Source organism: Pseudopipra pipra, chromosome 19 (genome assembly GCF_036250125.1).
Source record: "Pseudopipra pipra isolate bDixPip1 chromosome 19, bDixPip1.hap1, whole genome shotgun sequence".
In the NCBI taxonomy this organism is placed as follows: Eukaryota; Metazoa; Chordata; class Aves; order Passeriformes; family Pipridae; genus Pseudopipra; species Pseudopipra pipra.
Window position 1 is genome coordinate 3917800 of NC_087567.1, and position 21361 is coordinate 3939160.

Genomic DNA, 21361 nt, shown 5'->3' on the forward strand with positions numbered 1-21361 from the left:
CAGCCAGAAATTGTTAACTAAATTTTCAATGGACAAGCAGAATTTTGGCATGAACACCCATCGACCCTAAAGGGGCTTCTTTCAGATGCAAATTCATTATGCACATAATTCATCTGTACAAGCTCAAAATTCCTTCTGCCTTAAAGCTGCTGTCCAGCTTATCCAAACTGCTACAGAAGTTTTAAACTAAAATAAGGCTGCTCCCCTGTGTAAATCTGCACAGTGGCACTATCAGTGTAACCCAGAGCGAGTGTTATTCACATAAAACCATGGGTATACATTTCTCACTGATCATTATTCAGGTAAGATAAATCCTCCCCTGCCTGAGCATCACTAGCAGGTGTGAACCTACATAAGGAGGTGGAGCTGCATTCAACAAAATGCAGAATTCCCAGATTTTTTTCCCCTCATGTTTCGTGCTGTGGTGCTTTGAGCTGACAGCTCAGCCAGAGCATTGTAACCAGTTCAGCATTAAACAGTAAATTACAGGGGTTCAGCTTCTGAGCTAAGAAACAAACTGAGAATACATTGATCTGTAATTTCATCTCTCACGGAGAAAAGCTTTTCCCAGATTATCAGAAGGCAAGAATAGCAACCTGAGTGTGAACAGAGGGAATGAGGTAACAGGAAAAGCTCAATTAACTCAAATGACAACAGCAAACAGTAAGTCAGGGTGATGTACCAAGCTCTACATCAGTATGTGATTAAATAAGGAGAAAGGGCTGCTTTCCAGTCCAAGTTTAAAGCTTCAAGCTTAGGACAGACACTACCAAATCCCTAATTTCCAAACATGAAATTACAGAGTCTAGTGTCACCACTGCTGCTTTTCACACTACATTAAGCTATTTGCCTCACTATTCTCTGGAAGTAGAAAATTTCATAGTTACCTTTACCCATAATTTTTAAAAAAATCTCATGTATCTCTTTTCTTGTTAATTTAAATTTAAGTGAACAAGGGAAACCTTCTTGGTGGTTTTTCCATACACTTCAAGGATTTGTTCTCTCCCAGCTCTATACAAATATTATCCATAAAAACAAGCTCCAGTGATGAACTCTACCTGATCTCCCCTCCTCAAATGAAATAAAAACCTCTGACATGAGGTTATCCCGGTTCCCTGACAGAGGTGTACAGTTTTGCTTTTGTCAGAGGCTTACCTTTGGAGGATTTTCCATTTAAGCTGGGAGGTTTTTAACTGTTTCACCTTTATCACGTAAGGGCAAAAGTAATTAAAAAGAGAAACCAACTGCAGGCTCACTGCACAAACCTTCTCACGTGCAGCACGTGCCACACTGGACACGAATTCTTTCTATGGAGACACAGTAATAAACTGTATTAAATGCCATATTTTACAGATCTTCAGAATAGGAAAGATTTGGCAACCCAACTTACTCCTATGAAACACCAGTTTTGAAACATTTTTGAAATTTAGTGTTCAACTTCTCCGTTCAACACAGGAGCACCAGAGGGGATCCAAAGAACCATCTGGAACAAGACACTGCTGTAAAAGCACCCAAGAGTGGATGTGTACTGCTACACTGTGCTTTTGTCATTCCCACTCTGTAAAACATTGACCAAAATCACACAGAACTCCTCTTTTTCACATTAGTATCTCTGTACTTCAATGTATGTTGAAAACTACAGAACACACAAAGAAACAATTCCTCTGCCCTGTTCTTTTTCTTTCCATCCTGCTATTTCAAAAACCCATTAAAAACATAAACAGTTAATGTATAAATTACATGAAACTGGCCTTTGAAATTTAACCAGAAACAAACAGCACAAGCTACTGGCTTTAAAGTGCAAGTTAGTCATCAATTATTTAATATATTCTATTTAAATAATGACACTGACACAATGTAGAGACATTCAGAATTATTTTATACAACTTGCACAAAGAAAAATGGGAGGGAGGAAGAAAGAAAAAAAACCCCAAGAAGTTATTCCATTTTGGAAAGAAATATTTATTAAGTATAAAAAAGGCACACCCAAGCCAATGCTTTGACAGGAGCACTTAAACATCCCCATGGGTGTATGTTTTACTCCAGAATTCAACACTTTGCTCATCGTTCAGCACACTCACATCAGCAAATTCCAGCCTATTGCCACACATTTGATCTCTAATAATATAAATTGTTATTTCATGAACTCAACATGAACTCCAACTCACCATCTGAAATTCGGGAAGGGAGCAGCAATCCTCTCCTGCCCAGCTCGGCCAGGGCCAGGCACCCCCCGTGCCACGCGTTGTCCGTCTCCTGGAAACTGGGGTTAGAACAAAATTTGGTCAAAACTGACCCTCCCTTTCAGAATTTCACTTCTCATGGGGAATCCCTAACACTTTAAAAGACCCCTCTCATCCAAACCAGCATGTGCTTATTGTGTTATTGACCCTGCTGGACTTGTAAAATAGAAGAATGACAAGCTGAATGTGTTTTTCTTCTCATTTGTGCAACATAAATACTGCTATAAATGTGACCAAAGAAGCAAAAAACCCATTTATGGCTATAAATGTAACTCAGCACAAAAGAGTACAATACCTGAAATTCATCCAGAAAAGGAAAACAACTTCCTAGTACACTGTAAAAGATGTAGATTTACAGAACATACCCAAAATAATGAATGACTTTAGTGCCAAACACAGTCCTTAACTTGCAAAAGAGGTTCGAGTGACAGTTCCCAACAAACACATCACAGGAGTTTCTGCACTGAGCAAACAGTGGTGTTTATCTACCTCTAAAAAGCATAAACCAGAGAAACTTGTAGTGAACACAAAAATACCCAAAATGGCAAACAATTTGTGGTGGGCTGGCAGATAACGAGTGGGAAGGGGAAAGGTTGAACGCTGCAGGGCTAAACATACACAAAGTTCATTTTGTATTAAACTAGGGTTAGCAATCTGAGAATAAAACATTGACCAGACAGACTAGGTCATATCAAAGCTTCATCTCTCCCAGAATCCCCTCTCTGACAAGGACCAAGAGCAGATGCTCAGCCAAAGATGCAGCACGAAGGACCATTCCCTTATTGCCTCCCCCTGGCTCTGGCAATCACCAGCAGACACTGCTCCAGCCAGAGGCTGCAGCCAGATGCCATATTTAATAAACTCTGAAGGGACTCTCTTCCATTAATTTGTATAATCCCTTTTTCTCAACTCCCTTTACACTTTTGGCTCCCATAACATCCCGTGGCAATGACTTCCACAGGTTAATTATAATTGTGTGAAAATGCACTTCCTGATGCCTCCCTGCTCTCACATCATGGGAGAGAGTGAAGTGTAAACAACCACTTGCTTTCCCCTTCCTTCACATTGATAATGGAGATACATAAAAATCACATCCCTCTGCTTTTTCTTTCCGCCTGTAAGCAGCTCCATCAATTTTGTTCAGTTTTGTTATCTCTTCCTTTCCTAATATCCAACATTCCATTTGCCTTCTTTTCCTTGTCAGCTGCTGAGCACTTCAACACTTGGACAGGTCAGTGGCTTCCAGCTGTTTTACAGTGTGCAGCATTTGCCTCAAGAGCACCAGTTTGCATTCATTAGACATTATATTTTATACGTCATTTACTGGCTCGTTACTTAACTTGGGCTTCTATAACATTTTCCTGTCCACTTTAGCTCTCCCTACATTGAATCAACTTTAAATCATCAGCTGATTTCCTCACCTCCTTGTTCCTCTTTTTTCCAGGATTCTTTATGGGTACACTGAACAGCACAGGGCTCACACAGACCCTGGCAGGACTGCTTTGATCAACTCCTACACTGTGAAAAATGACCCCTTATTTCTTCACTGACTCTTGTCTACATATAACCTATCTACACATAAGAAATCCTTTATTCTTATCCCAAGAGATATAGCCAAGTGCCTCTGACAAGCAACTGATTTATTCTTATTTTGGACACCTTTAGCCAGAGAACCCAGCAGAGATTCCCTCTGTCCTTGCCTACGTTTGTTCCCAGGTGTTTCTGAAGAAAGCAGGTCACTCAATTACTAGTTGAGTTACTCATCCCTATGACTTGAAAAACAAGGAAAGAAAACACTCTGGGTGCAGGTCTTTGAAGCTCCAGGGATAATTGAGATCAGCAGCACCTCTTAAATTAATCACAGCACCACAGTGGAAGGATCATCTAAGTGGATACTTTCCTTGCAAGTTTTTAAGACTTTATACCTTCTTTCTTTTTAACGTGTCATCCTTTGAGCTGGTATTTTTAATTTGTACTCTCAACAAATGTGTGAGGACTTCTTAAAACTGAGTACATCTGAGTGACAAACTGAACATGACCAGTATTTCCTGTCAATAAAGAAATTCTTTTTGTTACTGGCTTACTCTAAACCACTAGTTTAGATTTTCAGGTACTCAGTGGAGACCCGATGAGCAATTTGATATTTAAAAAAGGCACATGAGACTTGTTTAATAACTTAGTCCTTCACATGCCCTGACATCCAACACTGAAGTGCTCCAAAAGAACATCCTCATAGTTCTTTGTGACCCAGCTGGAGATTAAACTGGCCCCAAAGCCCCTCTGACACAGCCACAGCACAAGCCTTAGCAAGAGGGTAAGAACCAGCATATTGCAACACTCTCAAAAACACTTCCAGACTCTGGCAGATCATGGGCAAGTTCACAGACAAAAAGCACACTTTTTATTCAGGCAAGTACTTTCAGTATCCACAAGGTCCCGTGGCAAGAAGTTTTCACACTTGAACTCTGTGCTGCATCACTAACCACGCCTTGTTTTTATTCCAAACCTGCCACCTGATGCTTGAGTTTGCTTCTAGTAATACAAAATGTAGAGGGCAACCATTTCCACACCATTCCCCAGTTCATAAACCTCTATTATACCCCATTTATTCCTCATTCTCCCTGTGTGTTTCAGCCTCCCCTCACACAAAGATGGCTTGTTACTTCTGGTCATCCTCACAACCCTTCTGAACATCATTTCCAGTGTCACTGCATTTCTGAGGATGGACACTACACTCAAGACATGAGCCTTGAGCACACCAGGAACTTCTAAAGCAGCAAGTTAATGAGCATTTTTTTATTCTTCCTAAGTTCAACTTCAGTCCTTCCATCTTACCTTCGAATGGGGTCAAGAGGAAGGATTAGGAATGATTTCTTTATTGAATACCCTTAGCCCATCTTTGGACCTGTCTCCCTAACTCTTGTACCCCACATTTCAGGTGCATGTAAAGTCTGCAATAAGATTCTTACCTGAAACAGTCCAACAGAGACCCGATCACGTCATCTGCTAATTCTTTTGGAAGTCTTCCAGTTATTCTACCAATTCTACAGAAGTTAAAAGAAAAAGAAAGAGAAGTATACAGTGACTCATTAGAACTGCAGTCAGCTAGTAAGTCATAAAAAAATTACTATTTCTATATTGTTTACTTTAGTTGATCAGAGTAAAACCACAACAGACCTACCCTTTGGCTGCAGACCACCTGACGATGGTGTCTTTGTCCTTCAGCCCAACCAACAGTTGCTCTGCAAATAGTTTTATTTAAAAAAAAAATTAGTCTTATTAAACACCAGAAAGATTTCTTAAAATGTTCAAAATTCATCTTCCTCTTAAAAAAACTGCCTCTTTAATAAAAATTTTTGTGTCTAGATTTCTTCCGTTAGTCACCCTTGTACAACTCAAAAATCAAAGAAACATGTCTAAATTGTTTTCAAAAAGAGAAAATCAGATTTGAAATTTTAAGTCGTGTAAAAGATTCAAAATGGAGGTCATGGAGCTTTTTGCAGAGGTTCATTAAATTATTCAGTCATAAAAGTCTTCTGATGCAATTCTGGCCTATTTATTTACAGAATATTCACCAGCCAGCAAGCAGAGGACCTGCTGCACAGCTGCACACCATTAAAAATGCTGTTCCTTTCATACTACCACGGTCTAAAAATTAAACCATAACTCTTCAGCTTTCATGTGACATAATTTTTTGGTGTGTATTTCATTACAAATTTTAATTCAGCCTTCCATTTGTGAAAGGTTCAAGGTACCTCTTTCACATTACTGGATAAAACTGGTAAAACACATTTCAGTATCTCCATGCCCCAACCCCACAGAAGTGCTCCAGTACCAACTTTCTGCTTCAGATGCGAAATCCAAATAATCTGACAAAACATAAACTATTTTATTATTAAAATAATCAGTTGCACAGACTGAAATTTTAGTCTTTCCAACTGTTCATGCTTAGCACAGACACCCACGTGACTTTCTTAGCCCTAAGTGGGTTGTTTTCCAACATACGTTTAATTTGCGGCACTACAACAATTTCTCTCCAGCTTTAACACACCTACAACGTTTTCAATCTCCGCTGGGATGTCATATTCCTCATCATCATCAGCTTCAGCAGCAGCTTCTCTCTTTTGGTTCTGCACAACAGCACCCTGAGCTTGCAGGTTGGCAGCCAGAGAGCGACAGCCACGCTGGTACCTGCACAACAAACACACATTGCATTGATTTTTCTGATTTATTTTCCAACTGAAATAGGGACATGCTGACACAAAGCCTGTCTGTCACATTCCTACACCTCCCAGGCTACAGCTCTCCACTTATTTAGTGGCTGCTTTAAAGGAAAGGGAGAAGTATCCCACTCTCCTTCCTCCTGACCCAGTTGTCTATTTTCCAAGGTGAGAAGAGCCAGACTATTCAAATGGTTCCTTTTCATTATCCCTCCCTTTCCTGTTTCAGTATAACCTATTTTCCACTGCTGACAATAAAGAGAGGCGAAATTCCCATGCCCTGAAAGACTCTCTGAAACCTAAAAAAAAATAAATAAATTAATAAAATCATCTTATTAAAAATTGTTTTTTAAATGTTAAAGCCAGCTTAGTACTTTCTGACCGAGCTGTACTCGGATATTTAGCCCCTGGTGTAGATGCATTCTTACAAAAGATAGACTTTACATGCTAAAATGACTTTTGCCATCGGGCAAGGTACATTCTCCACCTAAAAAGAATTTTCTATGCCTAAGGATGTTCTCAAAAGCTGGTAAAATAAATACAATAAAAATAGTCACCAAGGAAGCCTGCAATTTTAAAATATCAGTGCGAGAAATCTCAAAAAGAGTTTGCCCTCTGGCAGTACATAAAACCAGACACCAAAACCTGACTAATATGCAAAACCAGAGTGGGATTGCAAACCACTTTTCCCCTGTGAACTTTCTATCGAATCGGGGTAGTACCAGGTAATGGAAAAAGTTATGTTCACTCTTACAAAATTGTACTAAATCAGGAACAAAGGTCGGCCTCTTCCCATATTTCATGAGTTCTGGGTTATATGGGAACAGGCTTCTGCCTGTGCAACGTGCAAAGCCAGATTTGGCTAATCCCAGCCCCAGTTCATGTTCCAAAATTGAAAAAAATTACAGGAAACTACAGCAGAAGAAATCTACTTTTTCCAAATAGTACAGATGAACAATATGTTCGTTCCCAAATAACACAGGGATTTCTTTTTCTTTTAGGGAAGCTTAGGAGGGCAGAAGACAAATATACAGATTTAGGTTTTTCTAAGTTTTTTGTCCTTCTGGAATTTATTTTTTTTTAACTATTCCAGCTTTAAACTGACCTCCATTTCGCCACCTTTGGCTTCACAAATGTCAGTCCCAGCCTCTGAACCAGTTTCATGCCCAGCTTGCGCAGGACCATCTGGTTGCTCTCTGACAACTTGCACTTGTCCAGACACTCGAGCACAGTAACAGCTGGAAAACAAAACAAACTGCTTTTCAAAGAAATCTGGCTATGAAAATCTTAAAGTTTTGAATGTCCCTTAGAAGACTCAAATTTTTAAAAAGTGCTACTGAAATGCAAATGCCTTATTACCTACTTTGTAGTAGCTCTGACACTGGTCAAATAGTGGCAATACCCTTCACTGCCCAAGCAGGAAGGATGGCTTTGAGGATTCATTTTGACTATGAAAATGATAATCTACATTCCCAGAGTGCTTATGCCTCTAATTCTCACTGGAAGCAACATGTTCAAGTGTATTGCAGGGTCTGAGAATTTTCAGTAATCTAACAGAACCAAGATTCAGAAAATATTCATTTACTCAGAAAACTCATCAGTTCCTGCACACCCTTTCCTTGTTCAGTATTTTCAGGCAGCACCAACCTAACTCCTCTGGCACAGAGATTTTTATGAGGATGGATGTCCATAAACATTTAGGCATGAGAAACACTGTGTATGTGTAAACAGTAGGCCACAAAACCTCTCATCTGGGCACATCAAAGGGAACAAAGCTATTTGTCCAGCAAAGTAAAAAAACACAGGGAAAGGAGAATCTTGGGCTAATGAGTATAAGGCTCCAGGTTTCCAAATTTTCACAGGGAACCCGTGCCTGTTACAAATAAAAAAGACCTTTTGTAATTTTATCAGGCTGAAAATAATTCTTGATTGAAGGCTGACCATGAGCTAATAGAGACTAATGACCTGGGCTACGAAGGACCATCATTCTTCCAAACAACACTGCACACAAGGAATCACCCTGGCAGAATGCTCTGCAACCTCTTCCTCCAGTATCAGGGTTTTCAAAATACAGAGATCAAAGAAAACCCAATTATTTCAAAGTCTGAGAAGTTGTAGGACACGACTTACAAACCTCCTCAGTCTTTGAAAAGGCAGGGGATGGATCCTGACCTACTAAAATACTAATAAATGATCCATGCAGACAACAAGGTGAAGCCAGTGATGATGACCATTGCTTGGACACTTTCCAGCAACCTGGATTTTTTGCAGTTATAAAAGCTTGAGAGACTGATGGTTTAGGAGGAAGAGGCTGCAGAAACGTCAATATTCACAGAGAGAAAAAAAATTAAGAATATACAAATATAAGCCTCTTCCAAGTCCTCTCAGCTCTCGAATCACTGTAATATCTACAGATCCATGTAATGGCTTCAGGACTAGTGTTTGTTTTCAAACCAAGTTCTATGTCACAAATTACTTCAAACAGGAACTGTCTTTGACATTTGCCTATTTCTTCTCTCCCATTTCATCCTCAGATTTGTTATAACTAAAAACCTGAGGTATTTTTTGTCTCTCACAGTTTTTTATCCTGAACAGTTTCCATCTGAATATCTGCTTCTCAGTTGTGAGATTTTAGATTTTCTAAGGTAAATTTAGTCACTGGTACACCCCTGATTTTTCCCTTATTACCAGACTCATAACTACTCAATATTCTTTCTGTGCCATGGGCCAAAGAATCTGCTTTTGCCAGCAGGGTTCATTTTGTGGGCTCAATATGCTCTTTCCATACCCGTTAAGACTATTGTGTTGTACAGTTGCATATTTCAAATTATGTAATTTCGTGTCATACCATATTTTATCCAGCCTGTTTATTACTCTGCTTCTCTGACAGCTTCTCCAGTGCTGTCTACCAGTTCTGTGGGATGGCATTCCCAGTACTTGCTGTTTGTTCCTGACCAGTCACACAGCACCTGTGTGGTTCCATGTTATTTGTCTTCACCATCTTATCTCCATCTTTACCCATCTCTCAGGCATTTTCTAAGGAATTATCTGGAAAAATGAAACTGTTTCCAGCACTAAACTTAAAAATCTTCTTCTCAGGGCCAAAATAATTAATTGCATTAGTGAAATTCTTGGGGCCAAAATAATTGCATGAGTGAAATCAAGCACTCTGAAGAGAGTTTACATCACTGCTTGGTTCCTGAGAACAGCACGAACCCCTGTTCTGCTACTTGGATGAGCTCCACAAAACTGGTGAGGTCTTTTGCAGTGTTCTGGAATTAGCCACCATCTTTCCCTGCCTCTCTTTGCTGCTATCAATAAAACCCAAGATCATTACAGTCAGTTCTGACCATACTCCAGGATTCACCACAAGATGAACATAAATCCAACCAGCAGCTACACTGTTCAGAACCCTCTGTGCTCTCTTTATGGTACCTGTCTATCCCTCATTACATCCAGTACAATCTCTTTTCACCAAAACCTTTTTTCAATCCAACAGTATCCTGACATAATTCCAGCTGGGTCCTGTACAACCAGTTCTTGGGTTTTCTGAAACCCTGTGCTTAAGTTTAAACTTGAAGAGTCTGCAAAATTTTCAGCAGTAATATTTACAAAACTAGTTAATGCTCTAACGAATTTTTAAAAATATTTTCCACATCTTATAGGTTGTATGTTCCATGTTCAGCTCCTGTATTACAGCAATGGCCAGTGTGATCACCTGCCAAATCCTCGGACGTGCTGTTCCAACACAACATTCCCTGGTGGCATCTGCTCCTCCCTCACAGTCATCTCTACTTTTGCTCCCCTTGTTTTCCCTGCTTTATCACTTCCCTGTTGATATCACTCCTTACAGCACCACTTATGACCAGGTTAATCTTCCTTTCCCTTTTTGATTGCAATGGTTTTAAAAACTGAAATCAAGATATTACAAACTTACCATATGGCAAGCAATCCTCTCTCTTGCCATGTTTAAACAGCTGTGCCTGCAAGTGAAATAGGGAAAACAGACATGAGAATACAGAGATTCTACAACATGATTTACCAAGTATTTAGTTTTAAAATACTTTTTATTGTTCATGCAATAATCTGTGGTGTTTGCTGATTTAAATTGCATAAAAGGAAAAGAGTCTCAGGGTGCAGTTACACTTCTTGATAACTGCTCAGGGGGCTGAGCTGGCCAAAAAACACTCAAGAGAGAATTAAAAATAACAAGGAAATAAAAAAAAAAAAAGAGAAAAATAAAAGTAACCAGTTTTGGGCCAACTCAGGTCCCTGTGACAGGAGTCACAGCTTGGGAGAGCCTAAACCACCTACAGACACCTGGGAGGGCAAACCTCTGCAAATACACCTCCAACAGCCCAACTTAACTCCTGTGCTGAGGGATTTGTGCAGCAAAGAGCACCAAGTTTCCAAAACCATCTTCTCTACAATTAAATACCCCGGTTAGATCAAGCCCCAGAGAGACAAAGGGACTGCAAACACCTGAGAGAGCACCTCACACACTAAAGGACACATTAAACGCCTCCTCTGCTCTCCCAGCGCGCATCAAAACTCCTGGGCTCAGGCACTTGTTTGCCCTTGCTCTGGCACTCACCAGAAGGAAAATCTTCCTCAGGAAATATGCCTGGGAGTTAAACAAGAACAGACTTCCCCTAAAAGTCCACAGTTTCTCACACATACCAAACACACACACACACACACCCCTCCCGCGCTGCAGGCGGGGCTGGGAGCAACGCGGGCAAGAAAAACACCCCGGGGCTGTGTGCCCATCCTGGTTTGGTTTGGTACCAAATTGCACTTCAGGATCCCAAATTAGCACTGCTGATCAGCTCCCCTACAAGCTATATATGGGAATTTGGTATTATATATGGAAGCATTTAAGATTTTAATGCAGGCAACGGTGAGGGAATCCCTTAAAAATGACATTTACAAAGCAGCAACGCTACAGCAGGACTTCAGGCCCAGAAGAACAGCCAATAAATACCAACACAAATGTATAAATGTGGCACAGCTTTTAGCAATATACCATGTCAGTGTTAAAGAAAATACAAATATTTCTCACTGGTATACAACGAAACTCTGCTTTGTGCTAAAAAGCCTAAAGAAAAGCTGTCAGAAAACCTCCAAACCTTTGGTACAACAAATCTGGAGCAGCTCTGAAATTTCTCTACCTCCTTGTTGAAACATGCAGAAGCTCATTTCTTCATCACTTTGTTCCTGTGTTCTGCTTTAAAACCCATCATTGTTTTCTCCACATGCTCTGCCAGGAATGCTGGAGACACAGCAGCATCCCTGCATTCTCACAATTCCTTCTCCTCGCTGGCCAACAGCCCAATGAACAGCAAATACAGTTTTTAAGGCACACACACAGGCTGCCTCCAAATGTTTAGTATTATATTCAAGTATTTTCAAACAAAGCACAGTGTAATTCCTCGAGCAGTGACAATGCAAAGAAACAGCTTTATAACAGATCTTTGGGAATGCTCCTGCACAAAGGCCTTTGGATGTCTGCTCCCACTGTGCTCAGCACCCGGCCAAGGCACCCTGCAAAGGTGGAACAGATCCTCAAGACACCAACATGTTTTCAGTCTTCCACAGTTCCTAAATTCTGGCACCTTCCTACGAATTTCTCCATGAGTTTTCACAGGACTGACTCCCCAGGAAAAACAGAACTGAAGGTGCCACCTCTGAGCGAGATGTGGGAAGGAATCAACCAACACAAGAGCAGGAAATGAGAAAACTCTTCAAATACTGCACAGGAATTTTTTTAAGTGCTTTAATAAAAAAAAGTAAGAAAACAGCCTCACACACCTATGAGTGAATTTAGCACAGTGACCTGGGCAGATTCCATGTCACAGCCATTTCTATTATTTTCTGAACAAAGCAGCCAGAACACACATTGTTTCCCCACAGCAGTTTCATTAAAACCTAAATTTCAAACTATTTGCAACACAGAACACCTACTCCCAAACAAAACTGCAATGATTTGTAATATCCTTCCAGATGTTAAAATCATCATAGTAACAACTCTATATCAACTGAGATGTGGATTAAGGGACTTTAGTCTATCAATACACATTTTTAGGGGAAGTAAAAATTACCCAAAGGACACCGTAGCTGCTGTGTTTGAATTAAAAACTAAACTTTTAAAAAATGGGACTTAATATTTACATGGTTGTTGATCAGTAAAATACATTACCCACTGGTTTTGGAATAAACAAAGCTGAAAATGCAAAATGTCTGACAGGGAAGAAGGTTCTGTTTGCACCCATGGAGGTGCTCTGTGGGTCAAACAAAGCCTTGGAGCAGGTTATTGGTGTTTCTGCCAGTGAAGCATTGGGTATTTCTCTGTGTCAGAGAAGTTTAAGAGCCATTTTTAAAACAATTTTTACAGAACTAAATATGTAACAGCCCAACTGTGGGGAACTACTCTTCAGATATTCAACACAGCAGGAAATCCAGTGTCTGGGTTTGTTTTTTTTCTGAGTGCAGAAAAGACAAGAAAAGAAGATTTCATTATTTCTTTATGAGTCAAAGCATGCAGAAGTCCAAATTTCTCAAACTTTTGAGCGTAGCAGATAGATTTCCCAGAGGAAATAAGAGAGCACTTTGGGAAAAGAGAAAGAAAAAAGTGTGTATTTTCTTCCAGCACATGCTACATGCTACAGTCAATACAGTTACTGCCTCAGAAAAATCCTGCAATCCTGGAGCTCACAGGGGTTGTATTAACAAGAGAAGTTCAAGATGCATGAATGGAAAACATAAAAAAAAAAAAAAGGAAATATAGGAAAAATATAGGAAAAAGGCCGAATCGGCATTGCAGTATCCAGCTTAAACTTCCTGCCTTGAAGGAAGAAAAATATCCAAGGCACACCATTTCCAAAAATCTGATACAAACAAAGCAATTAATAAGCTTGGTTTGCCACCTGCACAGGCACTCTGGTGTCAGCAGCTGCCAGTGCTGAAAGCCAGGAGCCTGCCTGTCGGAGCATCCCGGCAGCCGGAGTTACGCCACGGGCTCCTCACCTAATGAGGACACAAAGCACACAACCCACCCAACCTGCTCAACTGTTGAGAAGTATGTGACTCCCTCTCTTATAAATAATTAAGCCACCTACAAATTAGAGAAAATCAGTGGTGTGCAAGCAATGACGACTGTCAGGTCTGGCTCTGCTTTAGAAACAGCGCCGGGCAAGGCAAACACAGCCCAGTTTCTCAGTAATCCCAGCAGAGACACCACACCTGCCAATTGTCTGCCTAACCCACTTTGGGCCCGACCTGCAGGAGGTCTATCAGTCGGGATCATCTCCAGGACTTGTTCCCCAAGCTACACAAATCACCACGAGGGGTGGCCTGGCTGCTGGGGAGTGAGTGGATCTTCCTGCCGAGCAGGAGGCACAAGTCTGGATCTCCCCTCTGGTTGTAACCAAGTGGAGGACTGGGAGGATAATTCCAGCCTCGCTGGGAAGAGCAGGAAATGATGCCTTGCACTGCTCTGGAGCACCCCCTGGTAGCCACACAACACCCAGGGAATGCCATCAGCCATCCCTGCCTCCTGGCTGGGTGCAAGGAGAGAGGACATGCTGTCAGAACCTCAGTTCACTTAGAATGCATTAAATATTCCCTACCTCCATGTGCAGCTAATGGTTAAATGGGTTAGTTAAAGCCCTTGTTCTCACTCTGTCTCCAGCACAAGCAGCACTCCTGCTGTGGCACACACGTGTTTGGGTGCTGAGCATCACCACAACACATCCACGTCAGACACCAACACAGCCCAGGGATCCAAAGGATGGCACCTTCCATGTGACCTCAGTTATTTATCAGCTGAATGTCTGAGAAGTTTAGACCAACACATGGAGAGCTTTCCATCTTAAGATGACCCAAAACCGCAGATTTTAAATATTTGGAAGGGAAATAAAATTTAGCAGCTTGAGACAGTAACACATTCTGACAGGAAAAAGAAACAGCTTTATGACAGGAAAAAGAAACAGCTTTATGACAACAGAACTGCTGGACCTTGAACAAACCACAAAACTCCTGCTGAGAAGGAAAAACCTGAGCAGTGTCAGACAAGGCCACATTAGAACAAATACTCAGTGACACTCAGGACAGAAATGGCATTATCAAGAAGGAGTCAGTGCCTTTGGTACCTGCAGATATAAGAACTTTGGTTTCTCTCACCAACACTGCTTTTTCTACACCTTTATCACCAAACCACTAAGCAACAACCCCTTTTTAAAAAAAGTAATGCCAACAGACAATCCTAACACGGCCAATTCTTTGAGAATGCCAAAAATACAGAGACTTGGGAAACATTCTATTTGGAAATATTCTATTTTTGTGCCTCTGGGTCTGAAAGAATGGAGTTAGAGAGTTCTTTCTTCCCTGGAGCCAAATTTACATAAGCATGTAGCTATTGCTAAATAACCTTTGCATTAGAGACAGCTCAGGGAAATGCCTCCTTCTTAAGACTCGAGTTTCATCAGATCGCTGTGCAGGGCGTTTTATTTTTTTTAATTATTACTCACACTTGTATACTGAATCACTTATAAAACAAATAAGGTTTAATAAGTTTCAATGCCCAAGGCTACCTCAACGTGATGACATCTCTGTCACGCAAGAACTGGGAGTGCTGCGCCCTGCAGCGATAACTAAAAAGCTGTTTGATATAATGGCAGGTTTAAAAGCAAACCTCCAGACCAAGAGAATTTAAAATGCAGATTCTTGAAACAGGGGAGAAGTTTCCTTCGAGTAAACAGATGTTATAAAAAAAAAAAAAAAAGTAGTGATTTTTTAATAATCTGGGATTGTTAAATGCACGAAGAACCTGGGATTTAATTCCAAAGTGCGAGGTTAGTTGCAACAAAAAGAGTTTGAAACGCTGAATCTGAAACAGTGTCACTCTGCTGGTGCCCCCCTGTTGGGAAATGGCCTGTTACTGACGACAGGTGGAAGGGAAAAGAAAAAAAAAAAGGCGGCCCCGGTGGAATTACAATGTGTAATGCCGGGTGCGTGTTCCGACAGGAGCCGCGGAACAGCCGGACTCGTTCTGCACAGAACGCTGAGTGAGATGAAACAGCACACACCTGATCGGCGGGCTCGGGGCCACGAGGAGGCAGATCAAAGTGCAGCCACGGCCAACGACTCCCTGCGTCCCTGACTTGCAGTTTCACTTCATTGAAATGCAGCAGTTTCGTGTCTTTTCCGAGCGGTTTTTCCGCGCCGAGCTCGCTCCGAGGCGTTGGCTGAGCGCAGACCATGAGCAGCACCAGATCAAAACCTGACCAAACCCCCCCAGTTTGGGGCAGCCCCCTTCTGCTCCGAGGGGAAGACTTTTTATCCCCACTCTGCTGGGTTACATCATTCCCGAAACCTGTCACATTCCCGAAACCTGTCACATTCCCAAAACCCACCTCGCTGCACTGACCAGAAACTGCAAAAGGGTCTTTTTTTTCCTCCTGCTTGTTCAGAGACAAATGCCCAGGCAGCTCAGTTTGGCTCATAAAGTAAAAAATTCCTGGAGGAATCCAAGGGCAAAGAATTTTGAAGCTTATTGACACAAGTTTTAGCTGTCCCTCGTGAGGATGTGTTCAACTTTACACACTCAGCGATCACTTGTTATGTTAAAGTATATTGTGTTTATTTATAGAATAAATATGTGCTTATCTATGGAATAAATATACGCTTATTTATAGAATAAATATGTGCTTATTTATAGAATAAACAAAATATAAATATATATAGTGTAATATATATATAATATATATAATATAATGTCAATACCATATAATGCATTCATTTATAGAATGTGTATATTTACACAATAATAATATATATACACTATATATATAAAATATATGTAAATAACAATAAATATATATTATATAGTTAGAATCTTGCATGTTTAAGAGAAAAAGTTTACTTTAAGCACTTACTTTCAGCTGATATTTTTTCATTTAACAACGTTGATGCTACAAGTGTGATACAAAATTCTTAATATTAAAATACAAAGAATATATATATTTATGTAAATTAGGAATATTTTTATATATTTATATATAAATATTCCTAATTTACATAAATAGGAATTCAAGAGTTAAATATTATAAAATATTTGTATATGTATAAATATTTATAAAAATATTTTTATATATTTATATATAAATATTTTTATAATATTTAACTCTTGAAATAAGTATTTTCTGCTCCTCTTAACCACACACATAATACATTTTTAATACACTCAGTACAAACATACCACTCTGAGAACCTTTATTCCCTAATGATGTAACTCATGCTTACATTTTAGCGACTGAAATGAAAAATTGAAGACTGAATGCAAGAAGAGGCTTTAAAAACCTGCTCAAATCTACCAATTGGAAGAGGAATTATGAGCTGTGAAGAGGAAAAAAAAAAGAAGTCCCACAAAAGCAAGGCAGCAGGCTCTGCTCCCAGGTCTATTGTATCACATTCTGGTTTCGATTCTACTTGTTGAGTATTCACCTGTTTCGCTTAGTGAGCACTAATGAACAGGTGGATGGAGCCAAAGCCAAACTCAAAGGAATTACGACAAAACACTAATGCATTATACATCCTGCAGGTCTCATCACGCCCCGGGAATGGCAACCAGGCCGGCTCCCTTTCCAGATCTGACAATAAAATGATGAAACATCATTCTGCCTTTTGAAACGCTGCAGTGCACACAAATAACTGCTTCCTCCTGCTGGAGCAGCAGCTCCTCAGTTGTTCTAAATATAGATCATTTCTCCTGTCTTCTTATTTGGAAGAGCTCGACGGGGGGGAAAAAAAAAAGAAAACAAAAAAACCCCCACACCCTCACTGCAGAGCTTTGCTTTGATGTTCAGTGCCACACTGCACACAAGTCCTCTTAGCAACTGGTTTGAAAGGGCAGCAAATTAATGCAAACTATTAAAACTTTGTCCAAACAGCAGCAAATCCTTAAACCTGTGCAAGTGCAAAGGCTGCACACAGGAATCTGCCTCGGCTTTGGTCGGCAACCAAACCAAGGAGGTACAACAAACTCCCCCACTCCACCCAAATATATTCGGACATCAGAGTTGCCACAGACACCAGAACTGTCATCCCAGTATTTCAAAATGCACACCAATACTTCTAAAATACTTCTAAAACTACAATAAAGCTTTTTAAAAGACCTTTTTAGGATGTACAAGAGGAGTGCAGCCACAGAGCAGTGCTTCAGGTACTGCAGATTTTTCCCCCACACGTGGCAGGTACAGTTTAAAACCCAAACTGAGAATTCAGCTCTTCTGAATCATACATCCCTATTACTTCACAAGGAAAGGGCATTAAACAAAAACTCATTCAGATTAGCAGGACACCAACACATTTAGTGTGGCTTTTTGAAACTACTGAGAACAGTATGTTAGTTGCAGAACAACGGATACAACTTTAAAGCATCCCTTGCATTTTGGTTACCAGCTCTGAAAAGTCCAGGAGAGATCACTGTTATAGCAGAAGTCCAACCTCTTCATTCTGTACAGTTCCCAGTTTTTAATTTATTTCAAAGGTTTTGTTCAGAGAGAAAAAAAAAATCCCTGTTTTGACAGTTATTTCTCAGTACTGGCAACTTCACTCTCATTTGGTGATGACAAGACAACTTAAAGAAAATATACATAATTGGGAAGTTACACTGTCCAAACTTCTGTGGAGGAGATTCCAGCTGTATATTAATTTCTGCTTTTTTAATAACCAGGAACCTCTCTGTGCATTTGCCATCAAAGAACTACCATAACAATATCCTTTGATCATAAAACCAATCATCTGTCTTTCCAAGGAAATATTTACCAGGGCCTGGAGCATGCCATTCACAATGACAGTCCCCTCCATGGTCTGGGAGGAGGATCTGGATAACATGGAGAGCACCCAGTCCAGGAATTCTGCCATCCTGCTTTGCCTGACATCAGGGCGAACAATAAACCTGTCACAGAAAAAAACAAAACACTGCAGTTACTGACTTTATGACACTCAATAAAAACCATTTTTCCTTCTATCCAAAGTGGTTGTAGTTCCTGAAAACAGTTATCCAGTGGATATTTTCCCAAATTGCTGAGGGTGGGAACGCTCCAAAACATCCCACGTGTAGCCATTCTGCTTCTGAGCAAGGCCCAGAATTTTGCTTTCACATCAAACCCACCTAAAACTTGAATCCTAAAGATTTATCTTAATTGTAAAGCAACAAAATTTCCAAAGGCCCCAGATAAAAGTTATTCCCATTAGAATTGTTAAGAAGCTGAAACAAATATGAGGATTCTCCACCATTCTCACCAAGAACAGCCATTCTGCAAATCTGAAAATCAGTGCAAATCAGCAATGGGACCCTGTTGCACCTTCTGCCATCAGCCAGGCCTAGAATGAGTAACCAGTGAGGCTAAATTTGGCTTTTCAGATATCTGAAAAGGTCAAACACCTGCTATTTAACACTAGATGGGTCAAGAGATGGGGAAAAAAAGAGGTTCATCATGGCTAAACTTCTGTAAACCTACACTCAGCCATCCCCTGCACCAGCCAAGCATCAGCTTCAGTTCTCTCAGTGAGTGTCTTGGCCCCTACAAACCAGGATCCTGCTCCAGCAGGGATTCAGACTAAATTTGTTGTCAATGCACCTAAAGGAAACAAGGCACCCAGGGAAGCCCACCCAGCACAGCCCAGGGCAGTTCAAGAGGATGTGCACAGTCGGGACCTGGTTCCTTCCCACACCCCCAGAAACTGGGGAGCTGCACCAAGAGACTGACAGAGAACATGGGAACAGTGAGCACAGGGGATGGACTGGCTTCCAAGCCAGTCCCTGTTCTGTTAAGCAGGAGAAGGAGGATTTGGGGAGGGTAAATTGCAGGAGGGTTGTTTTGTGACAGAACACCAAGGATGAAGCTGCCTTTGGCCCAAGGGCACAGGTGAGAGAAGTGACCTGTGAAGTGGATGAGCTGGTTCCTAGACCCTTAAATCTTTCTTTCCCAAAGGAGTGCCCTAACCTCCAGACTAACAGCAGGATAAGGATCAGCCTCATCTCCTCCTACTGCAAACCCTCACTGAGCAGGCAGAAAGGAGAACTCACGAAACAAGCTCCAGCTTCTTCACCCTGTGAAAAGCAACTTACTCTGGAAAACAGGAAGCCTTGAATCCTGATGTTCCTAAACTTCACTTGGAATTCATAACTCCTTGGAGCACCAGTAAGAACCCAGACTTCCTCCTGCTCCCCAGGGACTTTCCCTCTCAAATGCTACACAGTCAGACTCCTGTATCTTATCTCTCCATCTGTCCCAGGACCGTTGTGTTCCTGCCCACCCAACTAACAGTCCAGCTCCAGGAAGATGGCACAATGACCTCATCTCATTAAAAAACTGTTTGGGGATGTGAAAGCAGGGAAAGGCCTTCCTGGAGCCAGTCTTCTAATTCCTGGTGGAGCATTTTAATCATCAGGCTATTTTGAAAATGGTGTTTTCATAATAAACTAAATAATTATAAGTCCACTAAGCAGTGCCATTACAGCTTTACACACGTGGTACTTGAACCAGCCTAATGTGTTCTATCACTTTATTTGTTGTGATCATTTACTCCTAATAACAATTAATTCAGTTAATAAACGAAGGTGAAGACAATGAGACAACTGCAGACAGGAGGTGCCTGCACAGGACCCAGCGTGGGGTGCAGGGCACTGGTAAAATCCCCTCGAAACTCAGGGCTGAGCACAAACACAAAGTTCTGCTGAACACAAGGCTGCAATCAATCAGGTTATTGTATAAAGCCTCCCCCTCAAAATTTAGTTTTATAGACACTCTGAAGTGCAAATTTGATTAAGTATAATGTGATAAAAGACTCTTTTTTAATTACTGTCACCCTTACTTGACAAGGCTCCCAAATACTGGGTGTAACTTCAAGAGTTTATTGGTGTTGGTTAATCTGGGTGCTTTCTGGAATTCTAGGAAGTGAAGAAGGCTCATGTGAATGCTCAATAAGAATTCATTCTGTGTCACGCTGTCACCTCAAATCCTCTGCTTCTGTCAACCTGTGACAAGGCAGATTATCCTTGCAGATACATAAAGATCCCAGAAAAGCAACTTCTAATTAGTCGTTCCAAAATCACTGCAAAAACTAATTAGGATCACAGAATTATAGAATCATAGAATGGTTTGGGTGGAAGGGACTTGCAAGACCATCCAGTTACAACCCCCTGCCACGGGCAGGGACACCTTCCACCAACCCAGGTTGCTCCAAGCCCCATCCAACCTGGCCTTGGACACTTCCAGGGATCCAGAGGCAGCCACAGCTTCTCTGGGCAACCTGTGCCAGGGCCTCCCCACCCTCAAAGGGAAGGATAATGAGCCAAACCTATTTTCTGTTACATGGACATAAGTATGTAACAGGCTAGAGATTATTTACTCCAGACTACACAAATCATTCATGGAGTCACTTGAATTTTGCTCTGAAATATTTCAGAGTAATTCAGAAAAGCAAAGGACGAGTCACCAGAGAACTGTGATTCTGGTCTTTAGTCCTTCATGGATTTTCTGCATGACACTGTCAGTTCTTAGACAACACAGTACTTGATTTGCCATCAGATTCAGACCAGAAGCATCACACTCACTAAATATGAATTCCTAAAGTTTTGAGTCCTGTGACTGAAGCCCAGAATAAATTTAAAATAAGTACACAGACAGTTACTTCCTAAAGAGACAGTCAGAGTCTGCTCTGCTAAATGTTGTATTTAACAGCTACTTTGATACAATAAATCCCATAAATTTTGTGGCTCTTAATCCAAAGAAGAGCATGAACAGGGTTTATGGCTGTGACTCTCTTCCCAGACCCACTGTCCCCTGTCACAACCTCAGGTCCTGCTGTCCCCAAGTCTCCACTGTCCTC

The 21361-nt window shown here is 40.9% G+C and overlaps 1 protein-coding gene across 6 annotated transcripts in view; it reads right to left on the reverse strand.

The window, feature by feature from the left end:
- TBCD (tubulin folding cofactor D) overlaps positions 1-21361 on the reverse strand; it is a 579906-nt gene that overhangs the window by 549925 nt on the left and 8620 nt on the right. For all 6 annotated transcript variants that reach the window (XR_010435234.1, XR_010435233.1, XR_010435232.1 and 3 more), the window contains exons 7-13: positions 18290-18422; positions 10401-10446; positions 7569-7701; positions 6295-6434; positions 5425-5485; positions 5213-5287; positions 2169-2263 (exon numbers count right to left, since the gene is read on the reverse strand). Coding sequence is in view for 1 of the 6 variants with exons in the window: in XM_064675682.1 (XP_064531752.1) it covers positions 2169-2263; positions 5213-5287; positions 5425-5485; positions 6295-6434; positions 7569-7701; positions 10401-10446; positions 18290-18422 (683 nt within the window). In the remaining 5 variants the exon portion in view is untranslated. The remainder of the gene's footprint in view (positions 1-2168; positions 2264-5212; positions 5288-5424; positions 5486-6294; positions 6435-7568; positions 7702-10400; positions 10447-18289; positions 18423-21361) is intronic.